Source organism: Salvelinus fontinalis, chromosome 35 (genome assembly GCF_029448725.1).
Source record: "Salvelinus fontinalis isolate EN_2023a chromosome 35, ASM2944872v1, whole genome shotgun sequence".
Classification (NCBI taxonomy): Eukaryota; Metazoa; Chordata; class Actinopteri; order Salmoniformes; family Salmonidae; genus Salvelinus; species Salvelinus fontinalis.
Genome location: NC_074699.1, coordinates 21,690,965 through 21,706,796, shown reverse-complemented (window position 1 = coordinate 21,706,796; position 15,832 = coordinate 21,690,965). Strand labels below are relative to the sequence as shown.

The window sequence follows — 15,832 nt, the reverse complement described above, 5'->3', positions numbered from 1 at the left end:
GACTCCTTGCTCTCCCCAGTCCACCTGGTCTTGCTGTTGCTCCAGTTTCAACTGTTCTGCCTGCGGCTATGGAATCCTGACCTGTTCACCGGGCGTGCTACCTGTCCCAGACCTGCTGTATTCAACTCTAGAGAAACAGCAGGAGTGGTAGAGATACTCTTAATGATCGGCTATGAAAAGCCAACTGACATTTACTCCTGAGGTGCTGACCTGTTGCACTCTCGACAACCATTGTGATTATTATTATTTGACCCTGCTGGTCATCTATGAACATTTGAACATCTTGGCCATGTTCTGTTATAATCTCCACCCGGCACAGCCAGAAAAGGACTGGCCACCCCTCATAGCCTGGTTCCTCTCTAGGTTTCTTCCTAGGTTCTGTCCTTTTCAGGGAGTTTTTCCTAGCCACCATGCTTCTACACCTGCATTGCTTGCTGTTTGGGGTTTTAGGCTGGGTTTCTGTACAACACTTTGTGACATCAGCTGATGTAAGAAGGGCTTTATAAATACATTTGATTGATTGATTGATTGACGAGACAGCCTACAGGGAGGAGGTGAGGGCACTCGGTGTGTGGTGTCAGGATAACTACCTCTCACTCAACATCAACAAAACAAAGGAGATGATCGTGGACTTCAGGAAACAGCGGAGGGAGCACCCCCCTATCCACATCGAAGGGACAGTAGTGGAGAAGCTAGAAAGTTAAGTTCCTCGGCGTACACATCTCACAGACAAACTGAAATGGTCCACCCACACAGACAGTGTGGTGAAGAAGGCGCAACAGGGGCCTCTTCAACTTCTGGAGGCTGAAGAAATTTGGCTTGTCACCCAAAACCCTGACAAACTTTTACAGATGCACAATCGAGAGAATCCTATCATGCTATATCACAGCCTGGTACAGCAACTGCACCACCCACAACTGCTAGGCTCTCCAGAGAGTGGGGCGGTCTGCACAACACATCACCGGGGGCAAACTACCTGCCCTCCAGGACACATACAGCACCCGATGTCACAGGAAAGCCAAAAAGATTGTCAAGGACAACAACCACCCGAGCCACTGCTTGTTCACCCCACTACCATCCAGAAGACGAGGTCAGTACAGGTGCATCAAAGCAGGGACCGAGAGACTGAAAAACAGCTTCTATCTCAAGGTCAGCAGACTGTTAAACAGCCATCACTAACACAGAGAGGCTGCTGCCTACACAGAGACTCAAATCAGTAGCCACTTTAATAAATGGATCACTAGTCACTTTATACAATGCCACTCTAAATAATGCCACTTTAATAATGTTTACATATCTTGCATTACTCATCTCATATGTACAGGTGAAGTCGGAAGTTTACATACACTTAGGTTGGAGTCATTAAAACACGTTTTTCAACCACTCCACAAATTTCTTGTTAACAAACTATAGTTTTGGCAAGTCGGTTAGGACATCTACTTTGTGCATTACACAGGTCATTTTCCCAACAATTGTTTACAGACAGACTATTTCACTGCATCACTATTCCAGTGGGTCAGAAGTTCATATACACTAAGTTGACTGTGCATTTAAACAGCTTGGAAAATTCCAGAATATGAAATCATGGCTTTAGAAGCTTCAGATAGGCTAATTGACATCATGAGTCAATTGGAGGTGTACCTGTGGATGTATTTCAAGTGCCTCTTTGCTTGACATCATGGGAAAATCAAAAGAAATCAGCCAAGACCTCAGAAAAAAAATTGGAGACCTCCACAAGTCTGGTTCATCCTTGGGAGCAATTTCCAAACGCCTGAAGGTACCACGTTCATCTGTACAAACAATAGTACGCAAATATAAACACCATGGGACCATGCAGCCGTCATATCGCTCATGAAGGAGACGTGTTCTGTCTCCTAGAGATGAACGTACTTTGGTGCCAAAAGGGCAAATCAATCCCAGAACAGCAGCAACGACGTTGTGAAGATGCTGGAGGAAACAGGTACAAAAGTATCAATATCCACAGTAAAACGAGTCCTATAAATCGACAACCTGAAAGGCCGCTCAGCAAGGAAAAAAACACTGCTTCAAAACCGCCATAAAAAAGCCAGACCACGGTTTGCAACTGCACATGGGGACAAAGGTTGTACTTTTTGGAGAAATGTCCTCTGGTCTGATGAAACAAAAATAGAACTGTTTGGTCATAATGACCATCGTTATGTTTGGAGGAAAAAGGGGGAGGCTTGCAAGCCGAAGAACACCATCCCAACTGTGAAGCACGGGGGTGGCAGCATCATGTTGTGGGGGTGCTTTGCTGCAGGAGGGACTGTTGCACTTCACAAACTTCACGAAATAGATGGCCTCATGAGGGAGGGAAATTATGTGGATATATTGAAGCAACATCTCAAGACATCAGTCAGGAAGTTAACGCTTGGTCGCAAATGGGTCTTCCAAATGGACAATGACCCCAAGCATACTTCCAAAGTTGTGGCAAAATGGCTTAGACCCCAAGCATACTTCCAAAGTTGTGGCAAAATGGCTTAAGGACAACAAAGTCAAGGTATTGGAGCGGCCATCACAAAGCCCTAACCTCAATCCTATAGAAAATTTGTCGGCAGAACTGAAAAAGCGTGTGTGAGCAAGGAGGCCTACAATCCTGACTCAGTTATAATCAGCTCTGTCAGGAGGAATGGGCCAAAATTCACCCAACTTATTGTGGGAAGCTTGAGGAAGGCTACCCGAAATGTTTGACCCAAGTTAAACAATTTAAAGGCAATGCTACCAAATACTAATTGAGTGTATGTTCTTAAAATAAAGTGGTGATCCTAACTGACCTAAAACAGATAATTTTTACTTGGATTAAATGTCAGGAATAGTGAAAAACTGAGTTTAAATGTATTTGGCTAAGGTGAAGGTAAACTTCCGACTTCAACTGTATTTTCTACTATGTCTTGCATCTTGCCTATGCCACCTGACCATCGCTCATCCATATTTTTTTAACCTTTATTAAACTAGGCAAGTCAGTTAAGAACAAATTCTTATTTTCAATGACGGTCTAGGAACAGTGGGCTAACTGCCTTGTTCAGGGGTAGAACTGACCTTGTCAGCTCGGGGATTCGATCTTGCAACCTTTCGGTTACTAGTCCAACGCTCTAACCACTAGGTTACCTGCCGCCCCATATATTTATGTACATATTCTTATTCCATCCCTTTACGTGTGTATTAGGTAGTTGTCAGTAATCTAACAATTTCACTAGATATTACTTTTTCTGCACTGTCGGAAATAGAAGCACAAGCATTTCGCTACCCTCGCATTAACATCTGCTAACCATGTGTATGTGACCAATCAAATTTGATACACCCACAGACACACCCACACTAGTCCTGTGATATTGTGCTTTGTTCATAAAATAGCCTAGCTCTGACTGTGAGCGAATTCATCAATCAATATATAGGCAGCTTTTCTCATTACTATTGAGCACACAGAGCAGGCAAGGTCTGACACAAACCAAACTTGGCTCAGGGATTAAAATGGTCTCTTCCATGATCAGAGGAGTAATGTATCTTTTACTGGAGCTTTATTTGGATAAGTTTCTCTGAATAAAATAACATTTTACTGGAGTCATGTGTTTGAGAGTGTAACGAGCATTCGGTTGATGTTCACTTTCAAATCAAGTGCCTTTCCAAATAAAGGGGGTGAGGGAGACGGTAAACAACACACAGTTCTGGCTAGAGTGAGAGAGAAAGAGCGAAAGTGCTGCTGGCCTGGTGAAAGAAATCGCAATTCTGAGTGTCTTCAAATAGCCCTGGTAGGACATCTTTCAGCAAGATGGAACAAAAACAGTGTAATGGTTGCTTGGCCTCTAGGTTACACATTTCATTTCAAGAGAATAACACCACAGAGGCCAAATATATTCCCCCCAATACAGTTACAGTGAGACTGGATAAAACTGTAGGAATAGGCTGTGTACACACTAAATGTACATTCTGAAAGCCATTCATGCATTCCTTCGCTCAGTCTTTTCTCGGAGGCTAAAAATATCAATTGATCTCAATTCTGAGCAAAGCGGATTCACAGAAATTAGCTTGCATTACATTCATTTGACAACATATTTCTGGGGTGTGATGCAACACAGACTTTGACTTTGGCTAATGTGGACAAAAGTATGACATGTTTGGCTCTGCAACATCATGAAGTCCATGACCCCCCCCCACCCCCACTCCATACTAATAAGGCATGCAAAGCAGACAGCTGGGAAACAGAGCAGTTGGACACGAGTGAACGGTGCTACGGATGGAGTCTATCTGTGATTTAACTCTGGCTGGCTATTTAACAGTGAGCGACTCCTTTGCCTCTGGTCTGACTTGTGGGGTGGCAGGTAGACTAGTGGTTAAGAGCACTGTGCTAGTAACCGAAAGATCGCTGGTTCGAATCCCCGAGCCGACTAGTGAAACATCTGTCAGTGTCCTTGAGCAAGGAACTAAGTTGCTCTGAATAAGAGAGTCTGCTAAATTACTCAAATGTAAGGACCAGTAGAATTTACCCTGGTCAGAGCAGCTTCATGTCAGAGGAGTGAGGAAGATGTCCCTCTCTATGGGGATTGTGTATGTGTTTTTTCTCACAAAATGCCAGCTACTGTTGTTGTGGGGGTGCACATTTAGGAAGTGGGTTACTCTTTTGACTCCTAGATGGAGCAGACCTTTACTGACAAGTTTCTGAAATACCAGCCCCTTGTGTCACGTCTGAACAGCCTTGGCTATCAGTGCAAACTTTGTAGTGCTGATATTTGGGAGTTTCGGCCATGTACATAGGCTGACAGTACATAGCCTTCAGATTGCAGACCTGCGTAGGACAAAGGCAAAGCAGCTAGCGAGGTACTCCTCTGTGTCAGCAGTCATGGGCAGCTTAGCTGTATGAAGAAGGATGTGTTTTCTGCATCCATAAGTGTCCATATATCCATGACCTATGAAATGTTTGAATCCTTCAACTGTAATGTGTGCGCGCACAAGAGAAAAGGTCTGAAGCACGCACCAGAGTGCATAAGGAGGGTGAGTTTACCTGTGGCCACAGCTGCGCTGCTTGGCTGGCTGCTACTGCTGCTGACGTCTACATACAGCTCGTCCTCTGCCTCTGTGGACGAGGGTGAGGATGACTCGCTGGTCAGCTCCTCACTGGAGCTGCTGGTGCTGTGGAGCAGCGCGTACTTCCTGCGAGCGATTACCTCCCGCTTCTTCCTCTGGAGAAGTAGGCGCTCTTTCTGCTTCTGAGTCCGCTGGATGGCGCCGGGCCCAGGCTTCACAAACCGCTTCCTATGCAGTGACCGCCGCCCGCTCAGACACGGCCGCTTCAGCAGCACCGGCTCCACCTCCAACCGTGCCCACTTATGAGAGCGGCTTCCCCGAGTCCGACCCAGAATGGTGCGCAGACCCACCCCGGTCCCGCCCCCTGTGGTGGAGACCGGCACCTGCTGTGGGGGCTGCGGTCCCCCTGTTGCTCCCGTCCCTCCAGCCTCCACCTCTGAGCTCAGAGTGTCCGAGTCCCCGAAGCGCAGGCTGGAGGAGGGAGAGGAGGCACAGTCACTGAACGAGGACTCTGGGTTGCGTTCGTCCTCGCTGCGACGCTCCAAGAGATCTGGCTGGTGGCGCTGAAGGGGAAGAGAGCCCTCACTGACATGACCCTCCTTCAGGGAGCAGTCCGAAGGCCCTGGCTGTTGGCTCTTGCGCTTTTTGCGTCCGGGCAGGCCCCTGTCTGGGTCTCTGCGGGCCCCTGTGTGGCTTAGAGGCCGGTGCCTAGTCTCGGCACACAGCTGTGCAAACTCGCTGCCTGCCTTGCTGATCACCTCCATGTTGGCAGGGAAGCTCTTGGCTGTCTCCATGGGCTCTGGGTTGGCCAGCGGACCCTTCAGGTGCTCCTGTCTACCCTGGGCCTCAGAGGGCACCTCGCTCTTCATGCTGCCTGGTCCACGCAGAAGCAACGCCAACTACACTTCCACCAGCTCCTATAGGTCCATTGGCGGCACCGCAACTAACCTAGTTCTGTGAAACAAGAGAAGATAAACGTTAGACACTAGCAAAGTGCGATCATTATTTTTCAATGGAGTTTATGAACAGAAATATGGGCTAAATGTATTATGATAATAATTACATGTGGTGGTAATATAGGGGCACTCGCTATCTCGTTGTGTAGGCAAAAACAGTGCACCATGGTTTGTTTTTTGAGAGAAAATGAATTGAGGCCTTGGGCTGAGTCAGTTGTGTAGCATTTGTTTTATTATCCATTCCTGGCAGTGCATGACTCAGACTGGGTGGTAATCTGGGACTAATCTCAGTATGCTGGCTAGGCTTGATGCTGTAATGAAGGAAACTGATGAGCAAAGTAAGGTCATGCAGCCCGGCAATATGGAAAAAGTGGAAACAAACACTGGAGCATCTCTTTTACCAGTTTAATGTTTCCAGCTCAATTCTCTATTGTAAAGTGATAAAACCATGGAAAGGCTGCGTGGGGAGATTAGGAGACATTTTCATAATGGCATTACCGGAACAGAACGGACTGGAGAACTCGCTTATCGATATCTTCAGAAGGTTTCAGGCTACAAACAACCAATGCTAAGCATGCATCCCTTTGATATAGATCTTGTAAATAAAAACAAGCATGCTGGCATCAAAACACTAGCCTAGCAGAAACTCTTACCTAAATGGAAGCTTCTAGGCCTTCATATAGGCCTAATCTCACCACTTTCCTCCTATCCATCCACCCTCACCATTTATCACGCTTCCCTTCTCCATCCCTCACCATTTATCACACTTCCCCTCTCCATCCCTCACCATTTATCACACTTCCCCTCCTCATCCCTCACCATTTATCACGCTTCCCTTCTCCATCCCTCACCATTTATCACACTTCCCCTCCTCATCCCTCACCATTTATCACGCTTCCCTTCTCCATCCCTCACCATTTATCACACTTCCCCTCACCATTTATCATACTTCCCCTCCTCATCCCTCACCATTTATCACACTTCCCCTCTCCATCTATCACGCTTCCCCTCTCTATCCCTCACCATTTATCACACTTCCTCCTTTCCTAAAATTGTCTAGTCTAATCACACAGTTTCTATTTTTAAAAAGAAGCCTTTCACCAAGGGGAGGACAGAGTAAAATGTCTTCCGCTTCAGTGCAGTCACCTCAAGTCCTTTCCTTTGAATTATGAAAGCAGCCATCTGTTTAAAAAGGCACGTTGGCTCCATTCATTGGCCTACTTCTTGGTGTGGTATAACGTGCACACACAGCTGGCAGGGTGGTGTTTTCCTATACTTGATCCACCAGTAAAACACCTCAAACTAAGATTCAGAATAAAATCCCACTTTATGAGGTGTATTTATTTAATGACACAAGTGAACTGGACATTGTAAATTACCCTTTACAAGCCTTATAATGGTTGGCCTAATGAAGCCGCACTGATTAAACAGTAACGTGTAAAAGACATACTAATTGCCATTCTCCAGCCTGCAATATCCTGTGTATTGACAAGGCTCAGTTTGAAAACTATAAAGTCTATGGTATAAAGCGTTGTTCACACTACAGGCTTTAATGCTCAAATCAGTTTAGTTTTTCAAAACTGCTTTGGAATACTGACTGTCCAAACAGCAAGTTACAAGTGACCATATCGGATGTGTGGGAGTTCAGTCAAAATGGTTTTGCTGACATGGCTACGCTAGTTGTCATAGTAACAACAGGTGTGTGCTCTGTAGTGGAGGCTGATTGGTGGTGGTGCTCCTGCTTCCTATCACTCAGAAGTGATGTAGCAAGCTGAGGTGACAACAATGGCTGCCATGGACATTTCCCAGTCACTTTGAATGTTCAAAATCATTATGTAATAAGACTAAGCTTCAAACGATAAAATGAGTCCACTTTCAAATCGAGTCCTTTTTGGCTAGCCACAGCAGTCAACTAGCTAGCCGTTCAGCTTTCTAGCACATTCACTCATTTGTGTGTGTTGTGAAACTAACATTCTATCTGGTCAAACTGTCAGAGTAGCTAGCAAGCAACAAGATATGCCAAATAGCAGTCTAAAAACCAGTTGAGGGCAAATAAACCAGATTTGACCATTTAGACAAGCTGCAAGGCCAAGAATTAGATTTGTTTCTGCTTTCAAACCACATAGGGTTGTTTCAAATGTAGCTTGTAATATCAGATTCCATGTCCTTTTTGGCTGTTCAGACTGCAGGAAAAGGACATATGCATCAGATATGGGGGAAAAAAAGAGGATTTGAGTCACTTCAAACTGCCAATGTGAACACGGCTTTAGTGGCATAGGCTATAACAATGCACCACAAGACACAAGCACACATTATAGTAAGTGAAGGTTCTGTTCTGTCTAAGCGTCAAAACACATGTATTTACTGTTAGTTGGACCCTATAAAATCCACGATGTGGAGAATGATGGCGGAATCACCGAATCCAGACATTAAAACGAAATTCAACCATATTCAAAAACATATTGAACTTAGTAGGGAAACAAGTAAATGTATTGAAAAGTAATACATTTGCCTAAGTTTATCATAAGACAAGAACAGAACGCATCAGTCATTTGTATTTCCTGCAACTTTCTGAAGAGGCAATGAGAATGCCCGTCTGTGAGATGCGAGCGTCTACCACTTTGTTTAGCTGTTAGCGATGATGCTAACTCAAACTCTGATAGTTTGGGAGAGCTTTTCCATCTTTCTCAATTAATGTTAACTACTAAGTAGCCTATGCTTACCTGGCCGGATGATATCATGAGTATTTGTTTAGCAAACTCTACCATTATGTCTGCTACAAAAACAGCATTCTCTTGCTAGGTGCTCACTTGAATTAAAAGGGTAACTACATTCCAAAATATAAATATCTTAGATTTTTCCCAGACCCAAATAAATTGTCTCCTGTTGTGGTTTAAGCATCTTTGTGTTCTTAAAACATGAAATTTTGTTGTTTTTCTATTAAAACATCTGGTTGAGAGCAAAAACCTGACAAAAACTGTTACATTTCAGAAACCTGGGAAAACTAAGAGAAATAATTTGAGAGAGAAAAGGAATTGGCAAAAAATTATAACAGATTTTATAGTTATAGTTATAGTTAGATTCTATGTTAGCATATCTCGGGCAAAGAAAAAGAAAAGCACCCAGCAACTGTGTTCAGGTCACAGTGTTTTCGCCGTAGCTATAGTAAATACTGCAATACTATCCAGTCTGTTGCATTCCATTCGCTGACCCTGAGATCTTGATGTTACACAACACCACACATGAGCATGCAGCACTATTAGCTTATTTAATGATCATAAAGCGTGTGAAAACCTGCACCTGGAAAGTAGTGCAGAGTGTAATTTGGTGTATTCATGAGCATACACCAGAATGCAAACTTACTGCAAAACCCAGTCAGTCAGTGAGTGCCTGGGGTGGAAGCCACTTCCCCCACCCATTATTTGGACAAGAGTAATAGTTATGGATGTTACATTTGCATGCAAAACCACAACTTTAAATGTCTCACAGAATGGACAAACAATATACACTGCTCAAAAAAATAAAGGGAACACTTAAACAACACAATGTAACTCCAAGTCAATCACACTTCTGTGAAATCAAACTGTCCACTTAGGAAGCAACACTGATTGACAATAAATTTCACATGCTGTTGTGCAAATGGAATAGACAAAAGGTGGAAATTATAGGCAATTAGCAAGACAAGGAGTGATTCTGCAGGTGGTGACCACAGACCATTTCTCAGTTCCTATGCTTCCTGGCTGATGTTTTGGTCACTTTTGAATGCTGGCGGTGCTTTCACTCTAGTGGTAGCATGAGACGGAGTCTACAACCCACACAAGTGGCTCAGGTAGTGCAGTTCATCCAGGATGGCACATCAATGCGAGCTGTGGCAAGAAGGTTTGCTGTGTCTGTCAGCATAGTGTCCAGAGCATGGAGGCGCTACCAGGAGACAGGCCAGTACATCAGGAGACGTGGAGGAGGCCGTAGGAGGGCAACAACCCAGCAGCAGGACCGGTACCTCTGCCTTTGTGCAAGGAGGTGCACTGCCAGAGCCCTGCAAAATGACCTCCAGCAGGCCACAAATGTGCATGTGTCAGCATATGGTCTCACAAGGGGTCTAAGGATCTCATCTCGGTACCTAATGGCAGTCAGGCTACCTCTGGCGAGCACATGGAGGGCTGTGCGGCCCCACAAAGAAATGCCACCCCACACCATGACTGACCCATCGCCAAACCGGTCATGCTGGAGGATGTTGCAGGCAGCAGAACGTTCTCCACGGCGTCTCCAGACTCTGTCACATGTGCTCAGTGTGAACCTGCTTTCATCTGTGAAGAGCACAGGGCGCCAGTGGCGAATTTGCCAATCTTGGTGTTCTCTGGCAAATGCCAAACGTCCTGCACGGTGTTGGGCTGTAAGCACAACCCCCAACTGTGGACGTCGGGCCCTCATACCACCCTCATGGAGTCTGTTTCTGACCGTTTGAGCAGACACATGCACATTTGTGGCCTGCTGGAGGTCATTTTGCAGGGAGATGGCAGTGCACCTCCTTGCACAAAGGCGGAGGTACGCTGACAGACACAGCAAACCTTTTTGCCACAGTTCGCATTGATGTGCCATTCTGGATGAACTGCACTACCTGAGCCACTTGTGTGGGTTGTAGACTCCGTCTCATGCTACCACTAGAGTGAGAGCACCGCCAGCATTCAAAAGTGACCAAAACATCAGCCAGGAAGCATAGGAACTGAGAAGTGGTCTGTTGTCACCACCTGCAGAATCACTCCTGTTTTGGGGGGTGTCTTGCTAATTGCCTATAATTTCCACCTTTTGTCTATTCCATTTGCACAACAGCATGTGAAATTTATTGTCAATCAGTGTTGCTTCCTAAGTGGACAGTTTGATTTCACAGAAGTGTGATTGACTTGGAGTTACATTGTGTTGTTTAAGTGTTCCCTTTATTTTTTTGAGCATTGTATAAATTAAAAGTTTGATGTGTTTGTCTATAGTACCCATTGGGGGGAGTGTATACAATATTTGCATGTTGGTTTCACTTTAAAATGAAAAAAATACTTTCTCAGGTTGACCTTCTGCTGGAATTCTCCATATGCATCTTAAATCCCAGTGACCCATAAGTAGATTGAGGCATGTAGGAAACATAAGGATTGTGTGAGTGCTTGTCTTCAAACTGCAACGAAACCCTCAGGGTTCATCGAATCCTCGATCATCGAATCATCACGAATCCTCCACAACTCGAGGATTTGTGTAGCCCTGAGTTGACTACCATTAAAACATGATATCCACCTCACAAACTAGACAACAGGAGAGGGTATCTGGCCAGGAGCCCTCAATGTGTAGCCTAGCCTACTAAAGAAAACAAACATTGAGAGTAGCACTGAACAAATACTTGATACAGTATTCATGAAAACACTTGTGTATCATGACTGTGTTTCCATCTCATGAGCAAAGAGAAGGAAGAGGATGCCGCAGGTGGAGACTTCTGAGAACTGGGGCTCGGGGGGGAAGGTGGGGGTGTTCTGAGATGCCCCCTCCCTGGGTTCCAATGTATAACTGCTGCCAGGGAACCAAAGCCCCGACCCATGATCCTCTGAGGCTCCCCCTGTGAGCCACTGATGAGTCCCTGTGCCACAGAGCGAGCAGCGCCATGACACACAGCAGCTTCAGAGGACAGCCACCTTGGCAATCAATCCCCCCTGGCACCAAGGTGGAGACATTTCAGAGGAGAGGGCGTTTATGGGAAACTGCTTTAATTCATTCCTTGAGGAGCACAATGCAGACCTATCTTGAGCTTCTCGGCACACAGTTTCAGCAATGGCTTGTGTAAAACCAAATCTACCACCTACGCAAGGACACAAATTATTAAACCTATCGCAAACCTTTACCTAATTTAGCTTTTTCTATTTTGAGTGCAGGTTTGTCAATGTGTTCTGTGCAAGGTGTGACTCAAATTGTGGGGTGAATCAGAACTCATTACGCAGTACTTCTACCAGTCAATAATTGAAGAAAACAGTGCAATGAACTGCAGAACAGGAAGTTACACATTCTTGTCTCTTCAAAAAAAGGTAGCCAACATGTTAGCCAAGAAACAAAAAGCGAACAGCTTTGAGTAAGCAGGCACAGTGTTTCATACATTGCTGCTATGATAGGCCCTTCTGAGAAGCTAAGATGTCATCCTCATCCCAATCACAGAGATTCTTCTAATGCCGTATGAACCAACCAGCACTGCTAACATTGACAGCATTACATACTGCAAATGGGATGAAAATCCCCTAATGTGCTGACAAGAATGGCCATTTGTATAAACAAATAAATATTCATTCAAAGAATGAACACCTAGACAACCTTTGAGTGATTAAGCATGGGTTTCCTATTAGAGCATGGTACTATATATCCTACAAGGTTTTGACATCTCAAATACAGGCTTGAGAGAAGTGCCATGATGTAGGCGTATTTCAATACTACTACAATTCTGTGGGCAGAATAGATGTGATTACTTCTGATGATAAAAACAGTGATATGACTGTTCAAGTCAAACTAAAACTGACAAAAAAATAACCATGCTGATGTGCTGAGGGGAAAATGCTGAAATAGGCCCCACTATTATCATTCTATAACTGTGCCACTGCTCTGCAATATGGCATCTAGTGGGTTTTAGAAGCTGCCATAGTAACAAGGGAATGTGTGTAGCTACAATTAAGTTTATTTCTAGCTCATATAATTTAAGATGCTCTGCCATTTCCTAAAATTATAACAGTTTGCCTAATTTCAGTTTATGTGACAAAACAACCAAAATAGTGTAAAAAACCCGGTCCAGCGCAGCCTAGTTTCACAACTGTCTCGATTCGGAATTCGGGTTGGTGACGCCATTACTATGCAACCACCAAGCGGATCACTGCTGGATGCTGATACATTTAGCTAGCTTGTCTGGGCTTGTTGCTGTTATTGTACCATCTAAACCGCTGTGAAATATATTTTCCATAACCAAAAATATAGTACTTTCAGCTGCTCGAAGCTGGTGTACAAACCCTGAAGTAAAAGACGCAATAACTACATTTAATTACGTAAGCATAGAAATAGAACACTTAACAGAGCTACCGCTTCCAAAGCCCCGTTTCCACTGGCACTTAAAATGTTGGCCAAACTCGACCTGGGTCGAGGGAAACCCGGGCCAGCGCAGCCTAGTTTTACAACTGGCTCGATTCGAATTCGGGTTGGTGACGCCATTACTATGCAACCACCAAGCGGATCACTGCTGGATGCTGATACGTTTAGCTAGCTTGTCTGGGCTTGTTGCTATTAGCTAGCACATGGACAAGCGGTACTGCAGTAGCTAGACATAACACAAATTACCACCAAAGCTGGATCCTTTATTAATTTGTACACTACACTTTTATGAGAACTATCACCCCTCAAATGCTAGCTACCAAATTAGAGTTGAAACAAGCTAGCTAACGTAATCTAGCAGGATTTTTAGCTGGCCAGGTCGTATTTAAAGCTAGCTACATCATATCAAAGTTACATATTGCAGCTTTAAATCAATCCAGTGATGTGTTATTGTTCTCCAAATTGTGACTATGAGATTAGGTGTCTTCTATCATAGATAAAGAGTAGCGTCAACGCAAAAAGAATGTCATCAACATCGTGAACATAAACCAAAACATGTCATGAGGGAAGAAGTGTTGGTGCTTCTTATACTACAGTGCAGAGAATGTAGGGCAGGATAATTAACGATTGACTGGTTCCAAGTGTACACATCAAGTTTTCTAATAATGAGTCATTCGGGTGACAAATTTTCTCCTTTATGCAAAAAAACCCCCATTTAAACCATTGTGACAGTATTTGCCTAATGTTTTCTGGCGTATACTAGGCCTCATTCAGAGATATTTCCTCATTTGGTCTCTGGCTCTTTAGGTACATAACCCTATTAATTGTCCAAGCCTAACGATTTATTTAATCTTTATTAAAAAAATGCATATTTATTTAATTTGGACCTTTATTAAACTAGGCAAGTCAGTTAAGAACAAATTCTTATTTTCAATGACGTTCTAGGAACAGTGGGCTAACTGCCTTGTTCAGGGGTAGAACTGACCTTGTCAGGTCGGGGATTCGATCTTGCAACCTTTCGGTTACTAGTCCAACGCTCTAACCACTAGGCTACCTGCCACATAAATATTACAACCAAAGCCATACCAAATTTGAAATAGACTGCTGCAAGCGTCTCCAGCATTTTGTTTTCTTCTCTAGCAATATTAACGTAAGTCAACAAACATAACACGCTACCAGGGTGATTTGACAGCGCAGTTTCACTACTTGTAAATAATGTGATGAACATTTCGACATCATCCTCTGTCAGTCACTGATACAAAATATTTTTATGTTGCCCAACTTTAACCAGCACTAGTAAGCTAACGTTTAATTAAGTTAGTTCTACACGGAGTGGTCTTATTTTGTTAACTTAACGTTAGCTACTTGGGTTACGTCCGAGTTCGTCGTAAAAATGTAATAAATGGCTATAGCTACATGGCCTTGGCTAACTAGTTTACTTAGTTAGCAAGATGGCAGGGCTGCAAATCTAAACATTCAAAGGTTGGGTTTCTCATGAACTCGCTGATAAGATCCTATTTGCTAATAACCAATGTAGCTAACTACCTAGCTTGTTCGCTAGCCAACCTCAAAATGGCTCACAACAAGACATATTAGCTACTACCACACTACCGTACCAAGCTAGCTAACGTTAACTACTGAATCTTCAGAGCAAACAATAGCTTGCTGGCTACTGCCTGGCAGTGTTAGCCAGCTAACGTTAAGAGAAAAACAAAGGCAGTTATCGAGTTAGCTAACGTATATTAACTCAACACATACCTGTACTCTCTTGAAATGGGCTTCTGTGTTATTTCGTGTCTCCCTTTGAATTGCATATGCCCTGAATGTACTTAAATAAGCGACACAAGTAAATCGCGATCGAACGACAGTCACCGGGTTGTGAAACTGACAACAGGAACAAAATCGAAGTGGGCCCGTGGCAATACCAACGTCGTTACAAATCAGCGCAAGGATGAAGACCCGAGAGAAAAATACTTAATATTTTTCCTGGCTTTATGTGGCATATTAACACAGTACGCAATACATACATCTACGAAAAAACATTACTTCCATTCCATTTGCCTTCAGGGCCCTTGATGAAGTCCCCATTCCTGCCTCTTCGAGGCGTCCACTGTTGTTTACCCAGCTCGACTCGTCCGTTTACTCTTGATGGCACCTAGGTTGGGTTGCTGGACTTGTGTGAAACTAGCCACAATAAGGATTAGCCACAAAAGTGTCTGGAATTTGCAATTTGCCTTCAAAATAAAAGGCTCCCATTGAAACATGCAAACGGATACAAATAGTGGAATAATGCAATATTTGGAATAGATCCTGCTAAACAAGTTTGGAATGTTGATAATTAAAATAAAAAAAATACAATAAGTAGTTAATTTGACAAAAAAATGATTGAAGTCGCACTGTGGAGGTATTAGATTTCAGAACTGTGTTGGGGACATACTTATATGCCCTGTACAGCCTTATCTATTGATGTTGGGTCCATGAACTGGGGTATCAGCCTACTTGTGACACCCACAGAACACAACTGTGAAGAGTCTACACAAATGTTAGCATTTTAGCACGTATTGCAGGACTTTGACACCTGTGTGAACAGACACACATTAGCTCACCAGTCAAACTACTGTGTATTGACATTCATATTGCAATGTACAGCCTTACCCATTGCTTTTGGGTCCATGAAATTCTACGTCGCTAATTTGTAGGCTGATACCCCATTTCATGGAGCCAAGAGCCATAGG

General features: G+C 43.9%; 1 protein-coding gene across 6 annotated transcripts in view; it reads right to left on the bottom strand.

Annotated features, from left to right (window-relative positions):
- Positions 1 to 15,276, bottom strand: part of LOC129834548 (E3 ubiquitin-protein ligase Arkadia-like) — a 44,477-nt gene extending 29,201 nt beyond the window's left edge. For 4 of the 6 annotated variants that reach the window (XM_055899645.1, XM_055899649.1, XM_055899648.1 and 1 more), the window contains exons 1-2: positions 14,856 to 15,276; positions 5,018 to 5,994 (exon numbers count right to left, since the gene is read on the bottom strand). In XM_055899645.1, the coding sequence (XP_055755620.1) occupies positions 5,018 to 5,909 (892 nt within the window). In that variant the 5' untranslated portion in view covers positions 5,910 to 5,994; positions 14,856 to 15,276. The remainder of the gene's footprint in view (positions 1 to 5,017; positions 5,995 to 14,855) is intronic. The other 2 variants (XM_055899646.1, XM_055899647.1) reach the window with 2 other exon arrangements.
- Between the last annotated feature and the right edge of the window lie 556 nt (positions 15,277 to 15,832).